This window comes from Phragmites australis, chromosome 13 (assembly GCF_958298935.1).
Source record: "Phragmites australis chromosome 13, lpPhrAust1.1, whole genome shotgun sequence".
NCBI lineage: Eukaryota > Viridiplantae > Streptophyta > Magnoliopsida > Poales > Poaceae > Phragmites > Phragmites australis.
Window position 1 is genome coordinate 25,844,654 of NC_084933.1, and position 27,243 is coordinate 25,871,896.

General features: G+C 40.7%; 2 protein-coding genes across 5 annotated transcripts; both read left to right on the forward strand.

Annotated features, from left to right (window-relative positions):
- The first annotated feature begins 1,780 nt into the window (after nucleotides 1-1,780).
- Nucleotides 1,781-15,204, forward strand: LOC133888046 (DNA-directed RNA polymerase IV subunit 1). 4 transcript variants are annotated; one of them, XM_062328144.1, is made up of 19 exons: nucleotides 1,781-2,054; nucleotides 3,764-3,789; nucleotides 5,104-5,188; nucleotides 5,436-5,556; nucleotides 5,641-5,765; nucleotides 6,957-7,001; nucleotides 7,075-7,338; nucleotides 7,642-7,797; nucleotides 8,209-8,346; nucleotides 8,992-10,863; nucleotides 10,966-11,135; nucleotides 11,224-11,287; nucleotides 11,386-11,504; nucleotides 11,682-11,824; nucleotides 13,144-13,370; nucleotides 13,503-13,676; nucleotides 13,770-13,907; nucleotides 14,503-14,762; nucleotides 14,906-15,204. In XM_062328144.1, exons 3-19 carry the CDS (start codon nucleotides 5,105-5,107, stop codon nucleotides 15,081-15,083), a joined length of 4,278 nt encoding a protein of 1,425 aa, XP_062184128.1. In that variant the 5' UTR covers nucleotides 1,781-2,054; nucleotides 3,764-3,789; nucleotide 5,104; the 3' UTR covers nucleotides 15,084-15,204. The 4 variants fall into 4 exon arrangements, with proteins under 4 accessions (XP_062184128.1, XP_062184127.1, XP_062184129.1 ...); XM_062328143.1 differs by lacking the exon at nucleotides 3,764-3,789; XM_062328145.1 differs by lacking the exon at nucleotides 3,764-3,789 and having other exon boundaries at nucleotides 7,078-7,338.
- A 7,168-nt stretch (nucleotides 15,205-22,372) lies between these two features.
- Nucleotides 22,373-23,112, forward strand: LOC133888845 (uncharacterized). The gene has a single exon (XM_062329217.1). It carries the CDS (start codon nucleotides 22,524-22,526, stop codon nucleotides 22,881-22,883), a length of 360 nt encoding a protein of 119 aa, XP_062185201.1. The 5' UTR covers nucleotides 22,373-22,523; the 3' UTR covers nucleotides 22,884-23,112.
- Nucleotides 23,113-27,243: the final 4,131 nt, after the last annotated feature.

The window sequence follows — 27,243 nt, forward strand, 5'->3', positions numbered from 1 at the left end:
GTGAAACGTGTCACAAATAATAAACATGGCACCCAAAATAGCTGAGGGCATTGCAGACTTTTAACATCCAATTTAAGTTGCCAAATAGCCACAACTTTCTAACCCTCAGTTTTTTTAATTCACAATTTGCAAGATGTTTTTCACAACACCAACTAAAATAAATAGAGCCTAAGCTGTTGGGTGGCAGAGGCGGACTCATAGCCCGTGCTAAGGGCTATAGCAAGAGCTTGGTCTAGATAGCCCAGTATAACACCCCTCCTTACCCTTGGTCTAGATGGCCCGTGTATAAGTATGGTCTAAAGATCCTAAGGATCGGTTTATGGAGCGACAATCTAAGAAGTATCATTTAACCATGAGGCTTGTATGGGTATGACTGGGTCTATTAATTAGTGGATCATCAACATAGAATAAGTCAATGGTGGTGTAGTAGAAGGGAAGAGTGATTCTTTCTAGAGCTATATGGCAAGAGGGGGTTTCTTGGTGGTATGACTTTACTTTAACGGTGGTGAAACCTTAGCGGGCTTATTCTTATTAAGAGGATGCTTTGTAACAAACTTGTAGTGATCTTCGGGCTACACACAATTGGAGTGTGTTAAGTGTCTCACAAACACGGTAGCAAGGAATCACAACTTGTGAGGAAAGCTGGACAGCCTCTGTAGAGTGTAAAATCTGATATATCAGTCGTGCTCTCGGTCATGAGAGACTTAGATCCTCACATTATTAGATGGATGGTTTAGGAACTTTAAGTGGTTTTCAGGTAGTCGGAAAACTTGTGAAGATGTTTTTTGGAGTTGTAAGTCTAGTGATGATTCACCTAGTTAAATATGTTGCTTTTATAACTTTTACGTTAGCTTAGTTGGCTTTTATGCAAATTTAATCTGTTACAGTTTGTTTCTTTATTTAAGCTTACATGTCATTTATTTCTCACACTTACAGAGTACGACACATACTCACACTTGTCATCCAAAACTTTTTTATCTACTTCTAAGCACATGCATTAAAAAAACAAATTTACTTGTTAATCAGTTTATGTATTGCATGGCCAATATTATTATATCTACCTCCCGTGCTTTTGTATCTATAACTTCTCATGTTTCTTCACTTATATTCTATTTCTTATACATTGTAGAGTATCATATATCTACATCTCATACTTCTGTATCTATCAGTTCTTAGATTTTTTCCTTATGCATTATAGAGTATTCTATATATTTCAAATTTGCAACTGCTCTAGTATAATAATATAGTTTTTAGATCAAAATAGGAGCAAAATCACTATTTTTCTTGCTATTTTATTGATTTAGCATACGTAGACACGCAGTGATTAGCATAGCCCCTTACCTTTTGATATCGATTAAAAAACAACACTTACTTCATATTAAAGGGAGCAATTAATACTCTAAAATACCGCGTGGGAAAAGGATGTAGCTACCAATGGTAAGATGTCGTCTTGCTATCGATGGGACCTGCACTTGCAGACCGCGGTCTCTAATCGGCTAGTTAATTACCATCATAAATACTTATTGTTTTTAATTTTTTTACTATTTTTGATGTGTAACTTTGATTATTATTATTTATTATAGTTATAATTTCTAGTAAAAATTTAATAATATAACATCATCTTTAAGATAAATTCATATATATATAATTTTATGTTTCTAAATTAAATATTTAAAATTTATTTATAATCAAAGTTTTAAAAATTTAATCAAATCTGAACGAAAGTGATAAGTATTTATCAGCGGAGGGAGTACAGGCTACGCACTTGTTGCAAATACACAAACACCGAGAAGGCGAGAGCCAAACCCCGAGGGGTTGGAAACCCCCCAAAAAGAGATTCTCCTCGCCCCTTCCACCAGAACAGCAGACGGCCGAGGCGGCGAGATCGTCGGCGAATAGGCGCCGCCGCCGCCGCCGCCTTCTGCGTCTCCCACGGTCGCCTAGGGTGGCATCCTACGCAGCCACCGCCGCTGTGCCGCGAGTGACGGCGGCTCTTAAGGACTCGCGCCTCCTCGGCTTCTCCGCTCCCGCCGCCTCGCCGACGGCGCGATCAGGTGAGCGTTTCCTCGCGTCCACACGGTTCCTGGTCCTCGCATGGTTCAATGCTTGTGTGCGATGCTTGATTGCTGTGTTGTTCCTTCTGATCGCTGAGTGGGGTTTTTGGTCTCTGCTCTGTTTCGCCGTGCTGCTTGCTCTGTTTCGCCGTGCTGCTTGCTCTGTTTCGCAGCCGCACTTGGCTGGGCTCCTGATTTGGCGCCTGGTTTACATTTGGGCTTGGGATTCCACGACGGTTTGAGATCACACGCCTAGGGTTTTAGCGCATGCTCTCGCCGAGGTTAGCGTGCCGGATAACTGAAGCTCTGGGGAGCACGTGATCAAATGCCGAGCAGTGAGTAGAAGGAGCTTGCGAACGGTGGCAACTGGTGGCTTTGGATCCCGTTGGCGAAGATGCAGCGCTGTGCTCCTCTTCTCGTCAAGCCCACCCCCATTGCAGACGATGATCCTGGCTTCCATGTTTCAACGGTAGAAAATTAGAAATTCTGAATTCTGATGGGTTTCGTCTAATCCCCTATCCCCACCCAATCCTGCGATGGAACTCATTTCTTCCGTGGTTCGAGTTACCAGAGGCTGCTCCAAGGAGTTACTTGTTTATACGGCCTGTGGCCCAGTGGTTGTGGAACGGGCACTGCCCTGAGCTGGTGGCCTGACAAGCTCCCTGTCACGTCAGAGTCGATGCTTCTCGAATATGGAGCTCCACCCCTTAAGGCCAATTGCTGGTTGCTCCTGTAAATTATCCTTCGAAGTTAGCCTTCACAAGTGATCCTGTGTAATTCCTTGCTACATTGGAGAAGTGCCTGAAATTTGCTTGATCAGTGGGCACTGGGAAGATCTTTCAGAGAGCAACTCCTTCTTTCCATAACTAGAAATCTTGTTTTATAGATAATGTAAATCTTCATCTGCATAGAATGAACAATTTTCTTAGCGGTTCGGTTTCCTCCTGGATTGATCGTGTAGTATATTTTTCTCCTTTTCTTCTTTCCTCTTTGGGCTTTGTTCCCGTTTGTATAGTTCGTTTCTTTTATATTAATAAAATTACAACAATAAGGGCTTCCCTTACTGTGTTCCCTAAAAAAAAAGATCAGTGGGCACGAATGTCAAAACGTTTATTTGTCTTCAGATTTCAGAAGCTTGTTTGATCTTATGGTACAGGGGCAACCACCTTTTGTGATTGCAGAGAAGAGAGTGGCACATAAGTTATAGGAGCACAGTTGTGGTCAGCACTTCTACTGTCACTTTTAGCCGTAGTTGTCCCTAAATTCTTCGGATGAATTACTTGGTATGCACATTATTGTGTTTTTATTTGTTCACTTCGGTGTTCCAATAGGAGGTTTTCATGTGTGGAATAGTTGCAGACTGATGTACTTCATACTTTCTTTACGCTTGGTTAAAACAGGGTGTTGGATTACCGTTCCTTTCTCCATTACATATGCTGTTTGATTGCTTGGATATGTAACTCTTATCTTATGAATAGCAGTTAGTGATATGGAGTACAAAGATACATGCTTCCAGTGTGTTTAGGGACATACTTATCGTTAGCAACTTTTTCCAGTGAGGCACAGTGCTGTCCTTTTGATGGAATATATGAATGGTTGGGAACTTGGGGTGTATTCCATATTCGTTAATGTAACACATAGAATCAGCCACTTTCTTTCACTAAGCTGGTATTGTTCCTTGTAGATAACCTATATTGCTTTGGTTTTAGGTCCTGCGGCTTCTGAAGAACATTTGGTGTGCTCCAGGATCTAGCTACTAAAGTAGTCAAATTTCCATTTTGAAATGGAGCTCTTCTGTTTCTTTTTTCACTAAATAATTTCATGGAGAAATCTTGTTATTGAGAGGGCACCTTTAATATTTTAAATGCTGTACAGTGTAGCCTGCAAACAATAAAACAAACTAGGATTATCTGCACCGATGCAGTTTCAGGGATAGACTTTTCATTTAAATTTTAAAGACAGGTCTATTGTCAATATAGGGCCTCACTTCTTTTGGCTTTTGACTATTCAATTAAGTTAATTAAAGAATCTGTCCTTTGGGTTTAGGTCCTGTAGCTACAACAACAACAACAAAGTCTTTGTCCCAAGCAAGTTGGCGGTAGGCTAAAGATGAAACCCACAAGATCCAACTAAAAAGATGAAAAGGGAAACAAGTTCCTTCGAAACAAAATAATGAACGGGTAACTTACTGCCCAAATCGAATTACATCTCCAACATGAATCTCCGTGTACAACTTCTTCTTGATCTGCTTGTTCAGTACATATCATCAAAACAACAACAACAACAACAACAAAGCCTTTGTCCCAAGCAAGTTGGGGTAGGCTAGAGATGAAACCCACAGGATCCAGCTAAAAAGATTATGAGAAAATAATAATGATAATAAATGTACTAGTAATAGTAAAAAATAAAGTAATAACGGTACAATGAGACTAAAGTATAAATTATGGTTCTGGCACGTGGATTGCTAACTTCCACACGTTTCAATCTGTGGATAGTTCTTTGGGGATATTCCATTTATTCAAGTCTCTCTTTACAAATTGCTCCCATGTTAGGTTTGGTCGATTCCCGCCTCTCTTCACATTATTAGTGCGCCTCAGTTTCCCGCTATGCATAGGTGACTCTGGAGGTCTCCGTTGGATATGTCCAAACCATCTCAACCAATGTTGTGCAAACTTTTATTCAATTGGTGCTACCCCTACCCTATCACGCATATCATCATTTAGGTCTTGTAGTTTCTGAAGGACATTTGATATGCTCCAGGATCTAGCTACTCTAATTTCCATTTTCCATTTTGAAATGGAGCTCTTCAGTTTCTTTTTTCACTAAATAATTTCATGGAGAAATCGAACATGTCTATTGTCAATATAGGGCCTCACTTCTTTTGGGTTTTGACTCTTGAGTTAAGTTAATTAAAGGAACTGCGATTCAACTGTCATATTCAAAGCTATCTTATACTCTGCTGTTAACATAATGACTTCTGCATTCTTATTCCTTCTGTTAAGCTTCTACTTCTGTCATCATGGTATTTTATCATGTGATTACTGTGCAGGATGGAGGAGCTAAATCATGACGTTGATCTTCCTGCAGCTGAGCTGAATGCCATAAAATTTGACCTCATGACTGGTGCAGATATGGTAAGATTTAGGACTCCTTAGCTGTAAAAGTTTACTCCCTGAAAGCAAAGTGCAGAACTTCAATTTACGTACTATATTTGTCGTTTTTGTGAAGAACATTAGTCTAGAATTTATAATCTATGCTTCTAGGCATAGTTGTAAATGCTTATTTTTCCATCAAGTCAGGACATAGTGTAATTTGATTATTCTATTTATCGCCTTGTGTTGTCCAGAGATAATTTTTTATACAATTGTTTTAACATTTCAGGAAAAATTGTGCAGCGTAAGCATAATAGAAGTGGGTGATGTCACTAGTCCAAAGTTGGGGCTACCAAATGGTTCGCCGCAGTGTGATACTTGTGGATCGCAAAACATACGTGACTGTGATGGTAAGGAATATTAAGCATGCAGTGTCAAATCATGTTGTTTTTGTTCCTTTCACTGCAAAAGAAATCAACTTGTCAAACTTTTAGGTCATTTTGGTGTGACTAAGCTGGCGGCAACCGTGCACAATCCATATTTTATAGATGAAGTTGTGCAGTTTCTGAATCAAATATGTCCTGGCTGTCTCAGTCCGAAGGAAAATGTAGATATGAAGGTTTGCACTTTCCTGATTGGCCTAGTTTCATGCTCATTGAGCACTGTGTTTTCTTGTTCAAAAATACTTAGATGCCATTGTTTTGTCACCAAATCACTTTCAGATAATCAGGACCTTTTTCAAGAGTTCTCTTTGTTGGTCTGATGAACTAAACAGGGGCTAGAAAGTCCTACGTAAATAATAAAAGGCCTCAGAACAAATAACAGTAGTACTTACAGATGCATCTATATTAATCTTGTCATGCACTGTTTTCTTCTGAAACCAACTTTTACTGCCCATTGATGAATTTATTTGCCACATTTCACCTCTCATATATATTTTTATTCTTTTTCAATAGGTACTGACCATTTAAAAAATTTCCAGTCTTTAATTAAGTGGGAATTATGATGAATTTGTGGGAACACGAGATTTACATTTGAAATAAGAAAATATCGGAAGAACTTTATGGGATTAAAGAAGATACTACAGAAATTATGCATATGAAAGCCGTGTAATTCTTTATTTTTGAAGATAAATATTGTATGCGTTGGTGCTTATTGCCGTATCCGTCTTTTGATCATTGTTTCATATGTTGGTCACTAGTCCTGAAATATAATTTATGTTTGCATTCAGACAATGCTTTTCGTTTTCACATTTGATAACTTTGTGACTTGTACTAATGGTTAATGATACAATCATATTAAGCCTATCTGAAACATTCAAGCTGGGACTATCAAGCATGATAGATTTATATGATTACTGAGTTCCACTTATAGACTACTTTGGCGTTGTTCAACTCCTTACAAGTGATTTCACCCATAAGTGTATTTAGTTTTGACATATGGAAGCAGGAAGCACATGCTAACTGCAACTCCCTGGCACATTTTGACCCATGCTCAGGCAAGTAGTGGTGGGTATAGTCCCACATGATTGCTCTAGTTACATGAGAGATGCATATAAACCTTTGGGAACCATTGATACTATCTGAGTTGCTCCTTTCTGGGAAATTAGGAACAAAAAGTGTTTGCGTAGGTTTCTGTTCTGACTACTGCATTTTCTTCACATGGTTTTTGCCAATTCCCAAAATTAATAAACGTGTTTTTGGTATAACCATGGGGATCTACTAATGTTTACGCATGCATAAGGATACACTGATGTGTTGAGTGAGAACCATGGCCTTTTCCTTCTCTGAGACATCACTTTTTTTGGAAGGGATCGGAGAGAGCAACAATTCAAGCAACTTGCAAATATTGCTCGGTAAGTGCATGCTTAGACCTTTTGGTTCATATTTATGCCTCCTTGTATTTAACCCATTATTTTTGCTGGACAGAAGGATGGCACTAAACTTTATCCCAGTGTAATCTTTAAGACGCTGTCAAGTCCAAGAGTAATATTATCCAAGAGTAAACTTCACAGAAACCCAAGTGTGATGGAAAGAAGTTTGATTGTTGCAGAAGCTGCTGACAGAGTGTCAAATAAGCCCAAGGGTACAGGTTCGCTTGAAGTTCTTCCCCAGGATTATTGGGATTTTGTACCTTTTGAGCACCAGACACGCCAGTCCAATATGACCAAGATAATATTGTCCCCTTACCAAGTAATGTATCCCTTTTCCGCAATTCATTTTTAGTAAAGGCTGTTCTGTTTTGGCTTCAGATTAGATAACCTAGTGATAAAAAACTGTGAGAAAAGATTCTACATGAAAGGGGTTATGGGGTTGCCTGTGTTATTCTAAAAATTTCTTGATGAATTATTGTTTTAAATATTCACGACATAAAAAAATAACTGGGACCAATAAAGGGCAATCTGCTGGTCATACTTGCAAATGTCTTTTTCAAAAAAATAATAATGAGAAAGTATTTTTATATTTAAATCCTTGTTTCATTTGACATATTTGCAGGTCTTTCACATATTGAAGAAAATTGACCCTGAACTTATCAAACAATTTGTTTCAAGACGGGAGCTACTGTTCCTATCATGTTCGCCAGTGACCCCTAATCGCCATCGTGTTGTGGAGATGGGCTATGGGCTTTCAGATGGTCCTCGGTTAACTTTTGTAAGTATTACATCTTTTTTGGTGAAATCTGTTATCCAAACTTCATCAATTTTTTGTTTCCGCCCCGGTATGATTACTAACCTTTTTTTCCTTTAGTTGACCCTATCGAAAACTAACCTTCTGTAGGGTGTATTGAGTTAAATCTTCCTATGAATCATCAAACAGTAATTTAGGGTACTGATGCCACATCCTATGAAATTGTTTCTTCATCGTTCTGTCTGATATTCATACACTTTTTTAATGGCCAAATGGAGATAGCACTTTATTGGGATTCCTTATAGGTTTGTGCAACATGCATGTTATAGCGGTCTGATTCACTCATGCACATGCTCTAAGCTCTATTACATATCTGGACTATATTGGCATCTCAATTGTAAACCCGCAGCTTTGTTCATTGCTTGTTTGAAGTAGGATGACCGAACAAAGGCTTACAGGAGGATGGTTGATGTTACAAAGAGAATTGATGATTTTAGGCAGCATCCACAGTTCAGCGTTCTTGCAAGTTCTCTTGTCTCAAGTCGACTTTCAGAATGCCTCAAATCCTCCAAGGCAAGAAGGCTAACATCTTATTTTATTGCAAATATCCATATAGCATGATGCAGTTCTCCTGATGTGTCAGATGTGGTATATCCTTAGATAAAATCTTATGTTTGATGACAATCAATTGAACCTTAGTTTCTATTCTGTCCAAAATTCAATAAAATAACTTTTATCTAAATGTTGCTGATGAACCACTATATTAAACTATTTTATTTGGTTGGATCAGACAAATGTAAGGTAAGTTTATTTGGTTTGTTTTGGCACTTCACCTGATGTCAGAAGAGAACATCACTGACACCAATCACTGGAAGTTTTGGTCAATCTCCCACCTTGGTTGGCAGCTTTCTTCAGAGATTATTTGCATCTTGCAGAACTGCTTATCATTTCTTCCCTCTCAGACTCAATTAAATTAATTTCTGAGGGAGAGTATTCCGAGCAAACAAGTTGCACCGAAGGAACTTAAACCTTTAATTTGATGGAAGTCTATGAAATTTACTTAAGAATGAGCAAAACAGAAAAACGAAACTTTGTTAACTTACTTGGTAATTCTGTTGCGACTCTAGTAGGACCATTTTAGTTTAAGACTTTAAGGTTACAATTGTGGTTACAAGTACATGTTTTAACTTTATTCATTAACAAATTTGTCTCTTGCAGTTGTACTCTAAAAAGACAGACGGGGATACATCCACAGATACATATGGAACGAAATGGCTAAAAGATGCTGTTCTTAGCAAAAGATCTGATAATGCTTTTCGGAGTATTATGGTCGGGGACCCAAAGATTAGGTTATGCGAAATTGGCATTCCTGCAGATTTAGCTTTAAACTTGGTTGTTTCTGAACATGTTAGTTCTTATAATTTGGAAAACATAAATTTGAAGTGCAACCTACACCTTCTTGCCAAGGAGGAACTATTTATTCGGCGAAATGGAAAGCTAATGTTTGTCCGGAAGGCAAACCAGCTAGAAATTGGTGACATTGCCTATAGACCATTGCAGGATGGTGATCTTGTTCTCATAAATAGGCCTCCTTCAGTACATCAGCATTCTCTGATTGCGTTGTCTGCAAAACTTCTACCTATTCAATCTGTTGTATCAATCAATCCGCTATGTTGTACCCCTTTTATGGGAGACTTTGATGGGGATTGTTTGCATGGATATATCCCACAATCTATACAATCAAGAATTGAGCTTGGAGAGCTGGTAAGTCTACGCCACCAACTACTGAATATGCAAGATGGTCGAAGTTTGGTGTCGTTAACACATGACTCTCTAGCTGGTGCACATTTGTTAACAAGTACAGAGGTTTTCCTGAAGAAATCTGAAATTCAACAACTTCAAATGTTATGCCTTTCAGTCTCACCTACACCAGTACCAGCAATCATTAAATCTACAAACTCTCAAGGTTCTCTGTGGACTGGTAAACAATTTTTCAGCATGCTTCTTCCTCCCAACATGAATTTCAGTTGTGATCAGAAGTTACATATCATAGATGGTGAAATGCTTACCTGCTCATTGGGGTCTAAGTGGCTACAAAATAGTACATCTGGACTTTTCTCTGTCATGTTCGAACAGTATGGTTGCAAGGCGCTTGACTTCCTTTCTTCTGCTCAGGAAGTACTTTGTGAGTTCTTAAACATGAGGGGTTTAAGTGTCTCTCTCGCAGATCTCTATATATTCTCAGGCCATCACCCGAGGAGAAAATTTACTGAGGGAGTTAAGCTGGCACTGGATGAAGCTGAAGAAGCTTTTCGAATCAAGCAGATACTATTGGATCCAGTTAACATACCTGTGCTGAAGTGTAATGAGGAAAGTGAAGGTGTATCTAATTCTTACAGAGAATCTGATTCTACTTGGAGCAATCAACAAATTGTCAGATATTCAATCATGGCATTTAAGGATGTCTTCAATGATCTGTTAAAGATGGTGCAACAACACGTGGGTGATGATAATTCAATGATGGTGATGATTAATGCGGGAAGCAAGGGGAGCATGTTGAAATATGTCCAACAAACTGCATGTGTTGGTCTTCAACTTCCAGCAAGCAAATTTCCCTTCAGGATTCCTTCACAACTATCTTGTATTTGCTGGAATAAGCAGAAGTCATTAGATTTTGAAATCACTGAGGGCGTCAATGAAAGTGTGGGAGGTCAGGACCTCTATGCTGTGGTCAGGAGTTCCTTCATTGAGGGTCTAAATCCATTAGAATGCCTTTTGCATGCAATTTCTGGGAGGGCTAACTTCTTCTCTGAGCATGCAGATGTACCCGGGACATTGACAAGAAAATTAATGTATCACTTGAGAGATCTGCATGTTGCTTATGATGGGACGGTTAGAAGTTCTTATGGACAGCAAATAATGCAGTTCTCTTATAATACTGCTGATGAAATATACTGTGATCGTGGTCTAGCAGGTGATCTTGGTGCCCCTGTTGGTTCTTGGGCTGCTTGTTCCATTTCAGAAGCTGCATATGGAGCTTTAGATCACCCAGTGAATGGTTTAGAGGACTCTCCTCTCATGAATTTACAGGTATATTCTTTTTCTCTGTTTGTTAATGGTCTAGAGTTACTATACTACTGACCCCTTTCCTCTTTTTTTCTGATACTATATGTTCTAATTTTTGCTTTGCAGGAAGTATTTAAGTGCCACAAGGCTACAAATTCTTGGGATCATGTTGGTTTGCTCTTCCTGTCAAAGCATCTAAAGAAGTATAGATATGGTTTGGAGTATGCATCACTGGAAGTTAAGAATCATCTTGAGCGAGTGGACTTTTCTGATTTGGTTGAAACCATCATGATTCTGTTAGTTCACTAAAATATTGTTTTTCCAATCATCTAACATTTTAATATTTTTGTGCATTTGATTAATATTTGCTGCATTTGGTATTAGATATGATGGATCTGACAAAACAAAAAAAGGAAGTCCTTGGACCACTCATTTTCATTTAAGCCAGGTCACATTCGTTTCAAGTAAATGAGCACAACTTCACTTTTCTTGGGGGAGCATTAAGTTGGCATATAAATATTCATTTCATTTTGTACATATGAACAGGAAAGGATGAAGATAAAAAGATTAGGATTGGGATTTGTTGTAGAAGAGCTTACAGAACGATATAATGCCACCAGAAGCCAACTAAACAATGTGATCCCATCAGTTCGTATTAAGAAGGGGTAAGCATGAACCTATCTGTGTTACAATGAGCGTCTATGTTTTTGTAGTGAAGCGATATTTATGCAATTTTTCCAATTTTGTAATTATGCATGTGCCATGTTACAAGTATGCATTCTACTTCTCCCAATGTAGCACCTGTGTCATATCTTTTGACATGTAACTGTTGTTCTCTGCAGCAAATGTTCTGTAGGTGACAAGTGTGTTAAATATCCAGCTTGCTGCGTCACTGTGGTAGCACAAGCTGAATCCAACACTATGTTTCAGTTGGACACTGTCAAGAATAGGGTGATTCCAACCATACTAGATACACTACTGAAAGGTTATTATGATTTGATACATTTTCCAAATTATATCCCAGATATTTATTACTCTAAGGAATTCCTTGTTTTGAAATCATGGCCTGGATTATATAATTCTTTTCTAAATTGCAGCTTGTATGGATGTGTGCCTTCTGACCATTTGTGAAATCATAGTATTCATCATGTGACTTTTATTTATTATTTAAACATCACATGATTTTGTAGTCTGAAATCTGTAAACATTAAGCAAACATTAATTATACAATTTAGCTTCCATGCATGTCCATCAAACTTCTTTACTTAATATAAAATTTGGGGTTTGGCTGATTGCAGATCTGTAGATATATCGAGATCTTACGAACATACCAAGTGCAAACGACCCATTTGCTATAACAATGCTAATCCTCTTATTTGGCCGTGGAATCAACTTGAAAAATCCTCAGATAAATTTATAGGCAGTTCTAAATTTGGTATTCCACCATATAAAGTTGCAAATCCAGGCTCACTAGCTGCTTGGAGAAACGAGGTGGAATTTCTGTACATGGAATAAAATGGACATACAAGCAAAGGTTTCTATTGACAGGAATCTTATATTTTTGTTTGTTCCAAAAGCAATAGACTTTTCTGTTGGTGGTTGATCGCATTTACAAATGTTCAGGAACTTTTCATGTTGATTTGATTTCAGAACAAAGAAAATTATCAGGTTATAGGACCTAGTGGGTGGTTTGAACCAGATGTGTTCCCAAGTTCTCTATGAAAATAATACACATTCAGTTATAATTAGTACTCTTGACAAAGGTCCAAAAGCTGGCTTGTTATCACCAATAACAGCCTTAAACAAAGTCATTATCAATAACCAACTGATTTGGCAAGGAACTGAATCAAAAAATGCAATTACTTGGCATACACAAAGCTGTATCGATTTTATGGATGCTTCTGATAAGTATTAGATGATTTCAAGAGAGTATTTCGTACAAATGTAATGTGGCATATCATCAGGTGATGTTTTATACAAACATGCGGTGCAAATGGTTACAAAAATTGACTTCTACCACCAAGGAAAAGTAGGATTAGTTGTAGCTTGTAGAAACTCATGTCTAGAGATCCATAAAGGTTCCAGATGTCCTGCACATGTTATAACTCTGAATCTATTGCTTTATATTGTTGAACGAATTGTATCTGAACCATTATATGTGAGGTTTGCCTCCGGGGACTATTATTTTGAAGTTTTTTAATCGGAAACTGCACTTTTGAAGTTCCAATTCCTTGTACTCGTTGCTGGGGTTCTATTATTCTGATAATATTTTATGTGGGACTGCTTAACTTTTTCCCTGTGCAGGGTTTTTGGAATTTAAGGATGTTGAGATACAGTGTCAACATGATAGTGAGCTTCTTGTGAAAGTAGTTATGTCAGAACATTGCAAGACTGGGAAGTTCTGGGCTACTCTACAAAATGCTTGCATTCCAATAATGGAGTTGATTGATTGGGAGCGGAGTCAACCACAGATTGTATATGATATTTTCTGTTCATATGGCATAGACTCAGCATGGAATTACTTTGTTGAAGTATGTGCCTCATATTTGTTGCCACTGGTTTTAGTTTTCACTTGTTGATGGAGATTTATTTTTCATAGCGTTGAAGCTTGATTGCCTGTAATTATTTCACCTATAGCGTTTGATTTTACTTGTTCTATACAGTCTTTAAGGTCAACAACAGCTGATATTGGAAGGAATATTCGTCGGGAGCACTTGCTGATTGTTGCAGATGGTCTGTCTGTGAGTGGGCAGTTCCATGCGTTAAGCAGTCATGGTTTAAAGCAGCTGCGTAATAGGTTATCAATCTCTTCTCCATTTTCTGAAGCATGTTTTTCTGTGAGTACTCTATGACTTTCCTAGTAATTGTTTACGTGAATTGCCTTTTTTTGGTACTCCAAGCACATTTTTATTTTATGGTATTTTCTGCAGAGGCCTGCGCAGAGTTTTATAAATGCTGCAAAGCAGTGTTCAGTGGACAATCTCTGTGGTAGTCTAGATGCAATTGCTTGGGGAAAAGAACCATTCAATGGGACCTCAGGGCCTTTTGAAATTATGCATTCTGGGAAGGTATGAATCCTAAATGTCCTGCAAGAATCATAGATGCACAATATTTTCAAGATATACTTCAGTGTACTCCCAAAAGGTGAAGATACACAATTTTCAAAGCAAACAAAGGGCTTGCTTGATGTGTGATAACCCACTACAACACTACTTCCCTTGCTTCTTTAAAGTGTGTGCAATTTAGTTTTGAGAGAGCATAGAAGCACACTTTATTTGTTTCCCTAAAAAACTTTCCCATGAGCTTCTATTAGGCCCTATGCTTGAGGAATGTGTATGGAATAAGTGTTCATTGGCCAATGTGTCGAAACTTCTGGCTGAATAGTATTTGTTTCTAGTCTTCAAATTATCAATATTGGCTTTAGCTTTGAGCAGGACCTGGGAATTGCAAAATTGTGGCAGCATCGTTCTCTGTGATATTTGAATTAATTAAGCTGAGCTATTGATTGATGTAATTGTCCTAAGTTGAATTCAGGCAGGAATTGGGTTGCTTTATTTGGTTGTGTAGTTGATTAATTATTGTTAGATGCACAAATACACTACCATTTTAGATATGCTTAAGGATGTGCAGATATTTAATTTGATTCTAAATCTTCTTTTGCAGTCACATGAACCAGAACAAAATGGGAGCATCTATGATTTCCTGTGCAGCCCTGAAGTTCGGAATTTTGAAAAGAATCATATGGATACCTGCAAACAAAGTACTGAAAATGCTTCAAGATGGAGGTTAGCATGCAAGTCTAAAGGAAGTGTTATTGTCAATGGTGGGAGCATATCTATTGATCAGGACTTTCTTCATGCTAAAGTTGGTATCTGGGACAACATTATTGATATGCGCACTTCCTTGCGGAACATGCTACGAGAGTAAGCCCATATCACTCTCCATGGAGTTAATTTTACTGTTTTGTTATTAAATTACTCTACGCATATTGCTTTGATTTCTTTTTCCTTCCTGAAGTTCTAGGTTGATTGTCCTGTATGTAATGTCTTTTTAACTTTGCATGAAGGTACCCATTAAACGGACAGGTGGTGGAGCCAGATAAAGCACACTTAATCGAGGCCTTGAAATTTCATCCCAGAGGGGATGAAAAGATCGGTGTTGGAGTCAGAGAAATTAAGGTGGTAACTGTAATTGTTATTTTTCTTTTTAGAATGGCTTTGCCATTCTACTCATCTAAATTCTGATTGTGAAATAATAGACTGCATTATCAGGATTCTTCTTTTGGTTTCAAAAATAAGATCTCTCATAGTTCCTACACATCGTTTTGTATATATATTTGTCATGTGGGTGAGCATATTGCTACTATTCTTAGTGTTGATATGCAAATGTCACCATTTAGCTGTCCAAATAACATGGAAAATGATTGCGCCTCTTGAATTTGATCTTAGCACGTATCGTTGTCAGCCTTGCAAGCACTGTAAACTTCTCAAGGTTTGAGCAAACAATAATGTTTCCACACATAGACCGAATGGCCATGGTAGAATTGTAGAATTTTCACGTTAGCACTAAAAAGTGGATTACCCCTTGCGTCAGACAAACTGAACAGGCGGGAAATGTCTCTGTTTAGTACCTTTTTTTTGGAAGCAACAGTGGGGAGATCCCACCTGAACTTTACTCAATAGTCAAAGGTGAAGAAACAAACGAGTTTTTTACAACCCAGCACGGAAACTGGTGAGTAAGCAGAGGAACAGCGGAAGGATCAAAAGACCCGCTTAGTACGATACATGTTGTAAGATGTAAAGGAATTTTGCAATGCGTTGAGGCTTGCCCGAGTATTTTGCTGATGGTATTGCTGCAGTCACCCAGACACAAGGTGCTTTATTGTGCAAAGGAACGATGGTACCACTGAAGACTTCTCTTACAACAAGTGTGTTCTGGGTGCTGCAAATTCTATCTCACCTCAGCTCGGAAATTATTTACAGAAGAAACTATATCATAGAGCATAAGTTGTCACACTTGTTGGCAGTGCTCCTGGCATTCATCTTGTCCTGATCAGACCATAGGACGAACTTGCTCGCCAGCTGAAGGATGCTCAAATTACTCATGGAGAATGAATTAGCTAGGATGTTATGTTTCTTCCTAGCATGAATTGGAGTGGGACGTGTGTCAACTCAACTCAACTCAATGGGGCTACAGAAGGCAGGCCTGAAAGAGTCGTGACTCTGGTTTCATGCCTCCATTTCTTTAGTCCGTAGTCTACTAGTCTATAGTTTCTCAATGATGGACAGATTCTGACCTAGAGCAAGATGTAGTGAAATAATCATTCATTTGTTTCCAAGGACTGGTGGTGGCACCAAATGCAATAGGTGCTACCATCGTCCTTGTATATTTGCCCCTCGGGCATGCTATTGTAATAATCAAGAATGCTTCATGTTGCTGCAATTTGAGGTTTCCGACTAGGGGAAAACCGTATTATTTTGACCACAAGCGCAGTCAGGGCTCTCGCGAAATTGTCCATCTTGATTTTTTTGCCATCCCGCAGCTTGATGATGTGTGGTAACGGATGCACTTTATTGGTTCAGTTCACTGAAATGCCATTCAGTAATGGTACACCCGATATTAGTACGTTTCTCTGTGAGGCAGCAATAACCACGATTCATGTAATGCTGGCCAAGAGGGGGGCAAGTACAGTCACCTGTATGCTGTTGGAGAAACACTACTGTACCCCAGCTTAATGCATGCACCAGAGTGCTGATATGATGATACCTAATTTACCACACTGCCAACCAAACGATCAAACGTGAGCCATCAGAAATTCAGAATGTCAGTATGTCTCTGGGAGATGGTAAGCGGACTTGCGAAAGAATCCCAGATCGCAGTCGATCTGTGTGTTCTTCCATACTAAGCACTCTGCTCTTAATCTACAGCACGCTGCAGCCCCCAGATGTTGAGAAGTTCAGCCCGTGATACACAGTGGAAGAGAAAACGGAGCGAGACACATCTGTACAAGAAGGCAGGGTTTAAAAATGCCGTTTTCACCCTACGCATGTCATGCATATCTCAGCAACAACGTCAAACGGAGGCCCAGGAGGCAAGGTTTAAAAAATCGTTGAAAACCGTTTGTTATTCACGAATATCGGCTAATTTGATCTACACTGTATTTAGAAATTAACCAGTTTTCGAATTTGAATTAAAAAATATTTTTTTTATAAAAAATACTAGAGTCAATTTTAAGATCTCCTATAAAAAAAATTCAAAATAATATCGTTTGCATCATATTTCATAAAGAGGAAGTTTAAAAAAAATGCTAAATTGGGCTATATGAACATGATGATTTAGCCTAGCCCATCACGTTAATAGAAAACTTAAGATGCTAATATATATATATATATATATATATATATATATATATATATATATATATATATATATATATATATATATATATATATAGGACACCTATTCTATACTCATAGGAGTATGTACTCCCACATGCAATATACCACATAAACAAACACTTTATACTCTTTTAACATTTTTAGTATACTCTAATACTAATTCTAAGATACTCCAATATGAGTTGTATGAAAAAAAATTCAATGTTAGCCTTTCATTTTTGCTATATACTCTTTTTTATACATAAAAGAAGTATATACGCAAATTATGATAAAAATCATGGAATTTCATAAAAATTTTTGTGGGATTTGTATTGTAGTATCTTATAATTACTAATGAAGTATATTTAAAGTGATAAAGAAGTATAACACACGTGTAAAAGTGGTATATGAGAGGTGAGAGTACATACACCCAGGAGTACATACTAGTTTTCCTATATATATATATATATATATATATATATATATATATATATATATATATATATATATATAAGAGGATCTTTAAAATTGTTTCAGAGTTTAATGTTATCCGTAGAGGTAAAAACTAAAAAGAGAATTTTCTCTTGGGGTGGTCGGTAAATGAAACAACGACCACCCCCGTGATACCAGATAATACCGATTTGCCGGTGGCATGGATGCTCAAAAACCGAACGAAAAATGTTGAGACGAGGGATGCGGCGCCGCATCACCGTACAAAATTTCATTGTCTGAAGTGATCTGTAGAGAGAGAAATAAAAAGACAAACTTCTGCCTGGGGTGGACGGTAAACGAAACAACAAATGCCCCCGTCTTGCCGGTGAATCCCCATTTTCCAGCGGCACAGATGTGCAAAATTCGAGAAAAATATCATGGAAAAGGGGGGCGAATACCCGTATAATCGTGCACAATTTCAGAGTCTGATGTGATCTATAGAGGGAGAAATGAAACGGACAAGTTGCTTCCTGGGGTGGTTGGCAAATGAAACAAAAACCAACCCTGAGATACCCGACAATACCCATTTGCCGGAGGCAAGGACGCGTAAAAACCGAGTCAAAATTCATGGACAATGGAGATGGAGTGACGCATCGTGCTGCAAAATTTCAAAGTCTAATGATATTTGTAGAGGGAGAAGTGAAACAGAGAAATTAGGCTTGAGAACTTGGGCGCGCAGGTTCGCCCTTAACCTTCTCAGTAGTATTCCGATCCTTTCTGCACTCTTCTGCTAATACTTGCTATTATTCTGGGCTCAATGATGTGTTCTTACTTATAAGTCAGCCTGTTTTGGATCCATTTGTGCTACGATTCCGGTGCAATTGTGTTGCCATTAGCGGCATTACAAGCACCATGACGTACTTGACCCGCCCGTGCAAGTTTGGTGTCAGTAATTTACCTTTTTTTTAAGAAAGCAGTTTGTGAGCTGCAACCATGGTTTTTTCTTTGTCACCTTGCAGAATATTGTATTTCTTCCGGCGCCTAGATTTCCACGCAAATCTTGTGCTAATCCCCGGTCCAAATAAGATAGAACAAAGTTAGGGTCGTTTCGTTAGAGCTCAGTCAAGCTGATGCCTTGGGTGGTGCATTGTTATCTCCCGGATTGGACATTCTCGGACGGAAAGCATACATTAGCTCATGTTGAAGAAATAGACCGGCTTAATTTGGAGGACGAAAAAGAAGGTGGAGAATCAATAAGCTGTGACCTTCCGGCCAAATCAGAGTCCGTTGCAACCGATCATCCTGTTTGGAGTCCTTTTTATTGGCCCATTCAATAAGCAATAATGAACTTTCATCTCCAGCTGATTCCTTACAAAAATAAACAAGGAACTTAAACGCTGGGGCATTTCTTTTTGAGAATTAGGTCAGAAGCAGGCCGGATGCAGTCTGTCTGCATCTGAAATTCTGAATCGATGAGTCTGCGATTTGTTCAGATTCAGGTTTGGAGTGAGCTATAGATGAACCAGGATATCTATCCTCTTTAGGCCACTCGATGTCCATGTCTATCCGGAACGTGTATGCTGTAGTAACTAGTAAGATTTTGCTCGTCACTTCATTTCGCGCACACCTCTCAACAAAGCCTCGGCTGCAGTGCTCTTGAAAGTGGACGACGAGAAAGAGCACGGCAGGCACGCTCGTTTCCACTGAAGTCCCTGTCCTCCGTATCGCGTACTGTGTCTCTGCCATCCCGCCACGGAGACTCTTGGCCAGTAGAGTTTTGTTCTCTACTGCCGAATTGACGCACGAGTTGGACGCTACCTAGGCTCGAGGCTACGATGAAAGCAACTGAAAGCTAACGCGAGGAAACATATCAGTCGAAAACGGGCGTGCTCAATGCAAATATTTGTCACAGGGCACACTGCAGTGGGCGCGGTGCCGGCACAGCGACGGATCCGGCATGCCTCGCCAATTCGGGCCACCGTTGGCTAGATTCTTGCTTCGGGCTGGGGAGGAGGACGGTTCCATTGTAAAGAGGGGCAATGTTCGCAACTGCCGCACCTGAGAGGGTAGAACCTACCGAATGGTACGGTGGGTGTTTGGTCCCCTGCTCCAAATCTTAGTAGCACGGCCTGCACACACCGTGGCGTCCACTTGATCATGATTTATACTTCGATATGAAGCAAAGAAAATTGCCGTGTCTTCCAATTACGAACTTCCGTGATGTTCCACATCAGTTCAATGCCAGTATGTCAAATATGTGCTCTTGATAGATCACCGTTTATAGTGAACTGTTACTGAGTTTTAGCACTTTTTAATATCGCAACGTATAGTGTCTATTTCGATGTTTCATTTACCTGGGGGAACGAAAAAAAAGGGGTCTTTTTTCTGTTCTACTAATATCCTTTAATTCCCGTACTGGATTGGACCTTCATGACTAACCGATCTCTTGCACAGCAATTAGCAAGCCGTACTTAGCACCTAACCGCCGTAAATGAACGTAGGCCTGGCAACAAGTTAGTTTGGGTCAGTTCCTCGTGGGTTTTGCATCTGGCAGTGGCGGGGTGGAAGCAAAATTTGCCCCACAGGGCTCACGGGTCGGGGCCCTGATTTGGAGTTGGGTTAGGGTTGGGTCCAAGAGTTGACCCACGGGCCTCCACGGGTGCCCGATGCATCGGCCCAGCGCCTGGCGCCCCAATTAGCCAACCCAGTAGTAGCAGGCATGCCCAACAGGTGCTAACCCTAGCTGATGCTGGGAGCGACGACGGAGGCGTGGCAAGTCCGCGTCTCTGCGAGTGGCGACCGCACGAGGCACGAGCGGGAGGCGGTGTAAGAGCCTAAACCCAGCATCTCCGCTAGCCCGTCCTCCGACCACCGTCCTACGGTGCCGCTCGCCTTGGCTTGAGGCCGCGATCCGCGCCACTCGCCTGGGCTGCCTGGTCGACACCCGCCCGCTCCTATGCTCCCGCGACCCGCCGCAGATCTTGGCTTCCTGCCCTCCATCACCGGTGAGTCAACCGCGACACCGCCTCATTCTCCTTCCCTCTTCTCCTTTCTTCTCCCTCTCCTTACACCAACAATACTTACCTCAGTTACATGGTTCCTGGCCGAGTGGCCGCCAGATCTAGCTATACCGCCTCCTCTGGCATCGACCGTCGCTGACCGCTTTTGTTTTGCTGATCGTTAACCTGATCCAAGCGCTTGGAGACCAACACTGACACTAGCACCCTAGGTTGGTAGCCAGATTGTCTCCATCTAGTCATCGACCAATTTTTCCGGACTCTGCAGGTACCCTTTTTTCTTTGCATATAGATGTCCATCTCTGACAAATTGATCCAGCTCCTCTCGTTTGGTTTGCTTATGACAAAAGTGATTCTATTGATGTATAAATTCAAATGCTTGGTTATTCTTGTGACCGGTCGATCTTGTCTATACATATTTGTAAAGCAATTGTCACAAATAATGCTTGGAAATCTAAATGCATAATGCTTGTGACGTGATGTAGTGTTGTACTTCTATTTTCAAATGTTTGGTTATTCTGGTGATGGGTTGTACTTCTATTTTCAAACATGTTATGATATTTGTAAAGCAATTGTCACATAAGCAATAGTCACATACGCAATAGTCTAATAATCAGTGATGAAAATTGATTGCTATTTAGCAATGTAGATGTTCTTGAGTGCTGGATTTGGTATTGAGTAGCATTTAGCAATGTAGATGTTCTTTATGGTTGCTTACATTTCAATATGTTAATTGTTATTTGGTCATTGTTTAAGACATGTGGTATAATAAATAGTAATGTACTACTTATTTTATTGTTGGCTTGTAGCTTGTCGCCTTGACCACTTGCATATTGTCAAGTGTGAAACTATTATTTATGATTTGTCTATCATGTGTGGATCAGGATTATCAAGTGCTGGTTTGTCATTTGTTATTTACCTTTCACTTCTGTATGCATGTTCTTCTCTGATGTGTTAGGTTGTCAAGTTGCATACTGATACTATTAAGTGTCCTGTTAGGCTGTTATTTATCAGTCAAGTGTTAATATGATGATTTGCTATTATGATCACATTGTTTGCTTATTTGTTTGATAAGTAATGAGTTCTTACATTAAGGCTACAACTCATTTCCTTTATGATTGCATGCTGATAAGTGATAAAACCATGTTGACATGTTGTAGCTATTATTCTTAAATTGATATCCTGATGGTTTGCTATTATGGATTTATGGTCAAACCATTTTGCACTTCTTGTATGACTGCATGCTGAAATGAATCAAAATATCAAATGATGATTATTGGTTGTATATATGCAGTATATATGATGATTCTGAATCTTAATGGTTGTATTACTGCATGTTGAAATGATGATCCTGAATCCTGATGGTTGCAAATCTTGTATGACTGTATGTTGAAATGATTATTTATGGTTAAATCATGTTGTAGCTGAATTGTTGATTCATGATAGGTTCTGTATGATTTTGGGTCCTGTATGACTGAATCCTATATGATTGAATTGCTGAATCGTTGATTCTTGTATGACTAAATGCTGGAATTTCCTGTTTTTATATGATTTCGGGTCTCCATCGGGTTTCACGTCCTCACAAGGTTCGGGTTCAGGATTAATTTTACACACGTCACATGTTTCGGGTTCTAGTCGGGATTTTGTATTTGGGTTCTGGTCTCGTAGTCTCGCGTGGGCTCCCACGTTTAACAAGCCGTCACCAAAAGTCCGCCAAGCCAAACCGCCACGTCCGTGCCGCTCCGCTCGATAAAATCCCTCCGCCCCAAAGCTCCCAAAGCCAAAGCAACTTCCACTCCGAACGCAACACATAGTCCAAAGGAAAATCGACCAAACGGGCTCGTTCTTGCACGCCCGCATGGCTGCCCCGGAGGCAAGCAGCCGCCGGCGCGCGGAGCTGTGCGCGGCGGCCGTGTCGGTCGCGGACGCGGCCTCGTGGTGGTGTGCGGTGGCGCTGGTCGCGCTCGTGCTGCTGGGCGCGCTCCGCGCGGAGACCGCGGACGACGGCGACGTGGTGCGGTTCCACGGCCCGCGGCTCGGCGGCCCCGCGGCGCGGCCTTGCGAGGAGGTGTACGTGGTCAGGGAAGGCGAGACGCTGCACAGCATCAGCGACAAGTGCGGGGACCCGTTCATCGTGGAGCGGAACCCGCACATACACGACCCCGACGACGTCTTCCCAGGGCTCGTCATCGCGCTCAGGCCTACCAAGAACACCTAGCTCTGGGCTCTGACATCGCGGTGGTGCGTTTTCTGCACGGCCGATCGAGATGAGCAAGAACTCAAAGAGTTCTGTGTAGCCTTCTCCTTTCTTCAGTTTGCTTCAATCGATCCTTGAGATCTTGACAACATCTCTCCTTTCCGGATGAGAGGAAATGATAAGCTGTGTATACTAGAAAATCACACGAAAGTATAGCTAAATCAAAAGTCGATGGACCGGCTCTATGTTTTGTTTGCGTGCATGTTCTTTTTGGGATATTCTTCCCTTCCCTCTTGTTGCGCAGCTCCGGTACTTTTCGTGCTTACGTATCGACGCAATCAGGTGGAAAAGAGACGTACAGTAGTTAGTTTCGGAATAAAGTTTTGGAAATCGTATTTATGCAGGTTGGTCATCGAGTGAGGTGAGAGGACTATCAACCGCCTTCAATTTTGGTTGGAGTACAAGCGCTTTTCGCGTGACCAAGAATGCCTTGTTAGGTCACTAGCTCACAACAAGGAAGCCTAACACCCAAAGCAAGTGTACGTTGCATACGCATGTACCAAGTAATGGTTATTTTAGCTAGGGACGACAGACTAGAATAGCAGTTGAAGAGATCATGAACGGCTGTTAATTAGCATCATCCACCACTTGCCGTACACCGTCCAGGTCCAGCCGATGAACTGCCCTGTTGGCGGTTGGCCATTTCTTGTCGAATTTTGTGGATACACGGAAGAATGCTCGAGCAAATAGGACGTACATCTGCAAAGGAACAGACCAGCAGATGGGGGCTAGTGCGAAGAAAAATGCGCGTGATCTGTGCACCGTAAGCCCACGGCAACACAGTACGGACTGGGCCCTTGTGAATTGTGATTCCGCTGGCCGCCTAGGTTTATCAGATCAAGGGTGGGCCTGGCAAAATGTGTGGAAACCATACAAGGGGGCGGGCCAGCAAGTGTAGCGGCGCGGCGCAGGCCTCAGTGCGGGCTGCCGCGCTAAGATTCAGGATTCGCACGGTTCGGGCCGAACGTGAGTTTGGTAAGTGGGGGCGCGAGGTGGTCTGCGCGGGGGCCCAATCACCCGTTAAAATTGTAGGTGTTTCGGCCTACCGGCCCCCGCCGAGCGTAGGCGGTGCCCAGTGGCACGGTGAGTGATGATAGTGGAGTAGGTGATAATTTGTGCAGTAAGTGGGAGGTGACGGTGGATGGATGTAGGTGATACTGGGACACTTTTCTTTTGTTTAGAGACAAGAAACTCTCTATAATTTGCTAGATTTAGATCGTATCAGTCGTGAGGTGGTCCATATGCCCCTCCAATATCTGATTATACATCATGAACTGATCTATGCTTAGATCATGAATCAACCACTTAAATTATGGCTCAATGTTTTAGATCTTTTTTTTATGTCTCCTGCTTATTTCATTCTTTAGTTCATGCTGTAGTCATCATGATATTGCTAGCAATATGTTTTACTTGGGACTTAGCAACGCTGAGAAGTGATGAAAGTATTTTCACCACAACAACTAGGAGATCATTGTATCGTCTATGCATGCAGACAACCAAATAAACTACCTTGTATCTCATTTTTAAAAATTCATGTTCACAGATCAACTAAACAACTTTTCTACTTAGCCAGACTATAGATATACAGACAACCAAACAATAAAATATTGCATGCACACAATCTAACTCATGTGAGCGTGGCTCACTAGTGCGACCCAGAGCAAGGAAACACAACTATGCCACTTAGGCACGTAGCGGTTGTTACAGGCACGGGCACGACACAACTATGCTTGAGCCTCTCCTCCTAGCTACGACATGGACCTGTTCGATCAGGAAGTAGGCACATTACTTGTGGAAGATGTAGGAAGAAAGAGACAAAACGTAGCGGCCGGATGGTTGGATCCCACGTGTACTCTCGAAACGAGCGTACATATAGCGGATGGAGACCGGAGAGGAGAAGCATGCAATACTCTCAGAGTCGTTGTACGATAAATAGTTACCCATCGCATTCGATCGCAAGTAGGATGGCAATCAAATGTGACGGGCACAGCTAGTGTTCTCGTGGGCATATTCGTACCTGTGAATTTTAGCACGCCCGTAGGTACCTGTCGCTTGTGGGCATACCCGTTACCCACTCTCGGGCGACAGACGATGACGTGGGCATTTAGACAGCTAACGAGATCTCACTCTCACTCTCTCCAGCTCTGCTCACCTCATGCTTGCCTCGTTGGCCCTGAGGGCGGCGCCTGGTGCCATGAGGCATGTAGCGGCCTTGATGGATGGTGCGGTCATGGGGGAGGCTAAGGAGGTCGACCGCTGTCGAGATCTCGTGGGCGCCAAACCTCATGACCGACCACTACTACCTGGCCAACTGGGCAACCACTATCGATTCCCACTGACATCCGAGCCACGCACCTCGCCAGCAATTACGCCCATGTGTGAGGCAACGAATATGATACATATGAGGGAGGTTGCACACGTTCTAGGGATGCAGATGGGCGAAGGAGGAGCGAGGAGGCTCTTGGGTAGCGGATGACAGAGGGGCGACGGGGCACTCGGGCCGTCAGGTGGCCATTGGGCAATTCTGCCTATGGGGATTGGGGATTAGGCTTGTGTGAGATGTGACTGTGAATGGTGGCGATGGGCACGAGGATTAGGGTTGGAGTTGACGGACCTGAGAGTGGGAGCATGAGTATGTCGGACTGGGCTCACCTATCATATGTATATATGGGTAAATAGGTGTCACATGTGTGAGTAAGTCTTACCCATATCCGTATCTATATACCCGTTAGGTAGCGATTTGTGCACATGAATATACCCACGAACAACAAATAAGGAACAAATCCAATCCTATTAGGATATTTACATGCGAATAAACATGTAAAACTATCATCTCTAATCGCAAGGCATCACTCTCCGCTAGGCTTGAATACAAAGCATATATTTTCCACTCCATATCAAAAAAATGGATCTAGAAAAACGGATATTGATGGTCTTATCTGGATACAGATACGAATATTTCCATATTAGATATAAATATGGATGTTCCTCATCTAGATAGGGATATGGAAATGGAAACACTTTTTGGACCGAATACGGATACGAAAATGAATATCCGATTAGATTCAAAATGGATAATATCCGTTTTCAGTTTTTCAGATTCAAAACTTAGAGATAACAAGATTAAAATAACTATATTTTTCAAACTATAAGTTTAATTTATAATCTGACTGCACCATTATTATCTTTGTAATTAAATCTACAAAACAAGACCACACTTGGCTATATTTTGATAGGAAAATTTTTATATGACAAGTGAGCCCCACATGTCATACTCTCAATTACTTCAAATTTTGATATGGTTGCAATCTAAATTTATACATAATTTAATAGGTCTTTATCATTTGAATGATATCCATATCTGTATTTATATACGGTTCGTATTTGCACTATATTTGTTTTTGATACTATCCGTATTCATTTCTATATTCATTTTTATTTCCGACTAAAAATAAAAATAAAAATATAGAATAACCGTTATCTATTATATATATCCTATCCGTTTTACCCCTACTCTCCGCATTCTTTCCGTCGTGTCTAACGCCTGCACGAACACAGGCAGCGCGGGTCAAATTCATACTACCATCGCCATGGCTGCATACACATTAAATAATTCTGGTGGTACATCGGATTGTAATCCGTGGTGCTGCAGACACTTGGATAGTTGGACACGTGACGATGGAGCCACATCTTTCCTTCCAGCTTTCAATTTCAACCAGGAATTAATCAAGGTACGCTTCATCTAACGAATTTAAAAAAGAATATGGGTACTCTTTGTGGTGTTAGTTATGATCTTGACTAACGGAGAGGTAAGAGAGGCCTTAGGCCCACAACTTAGGGATCGGAGATGGAAACCAATTATTGATTTCGGTCTTGAGACGCACATCGCTAATTAAATAAAAGGGAATGGGAAGATGGACATCTCATTGTGATGGATGCTCTCGAGATTAGTCTCACCTTGACACTCCCAAATCTTAAAAACCGATCACTAAGGGTGCTGCTACTATTTGAATGCCATCACCGCCGTCGGGTCATCCCGGCGTTCGCCCTTGATGCCACTGCATCATCAACAATGATGCGGGGCTACATTAACAAAATGATCCATGTAGCTTCTTCACCGAGCGACCGAGATCATCATGATGGCTTCTCCTAGCAACAGTTAGATCAATTAATTTCCGCATAAATCTAAGTGTTCATGTGTTAGGCTGGTTGAGCCTTATCACTTTGTTAGTCTAATGTCTAACATGAAGTTCATCGAGTTGGTTGGCGGCGATGAATGCTGTGCCTAGGTTTAGTGGGAGTGTCTTCATTCCAACCTTGT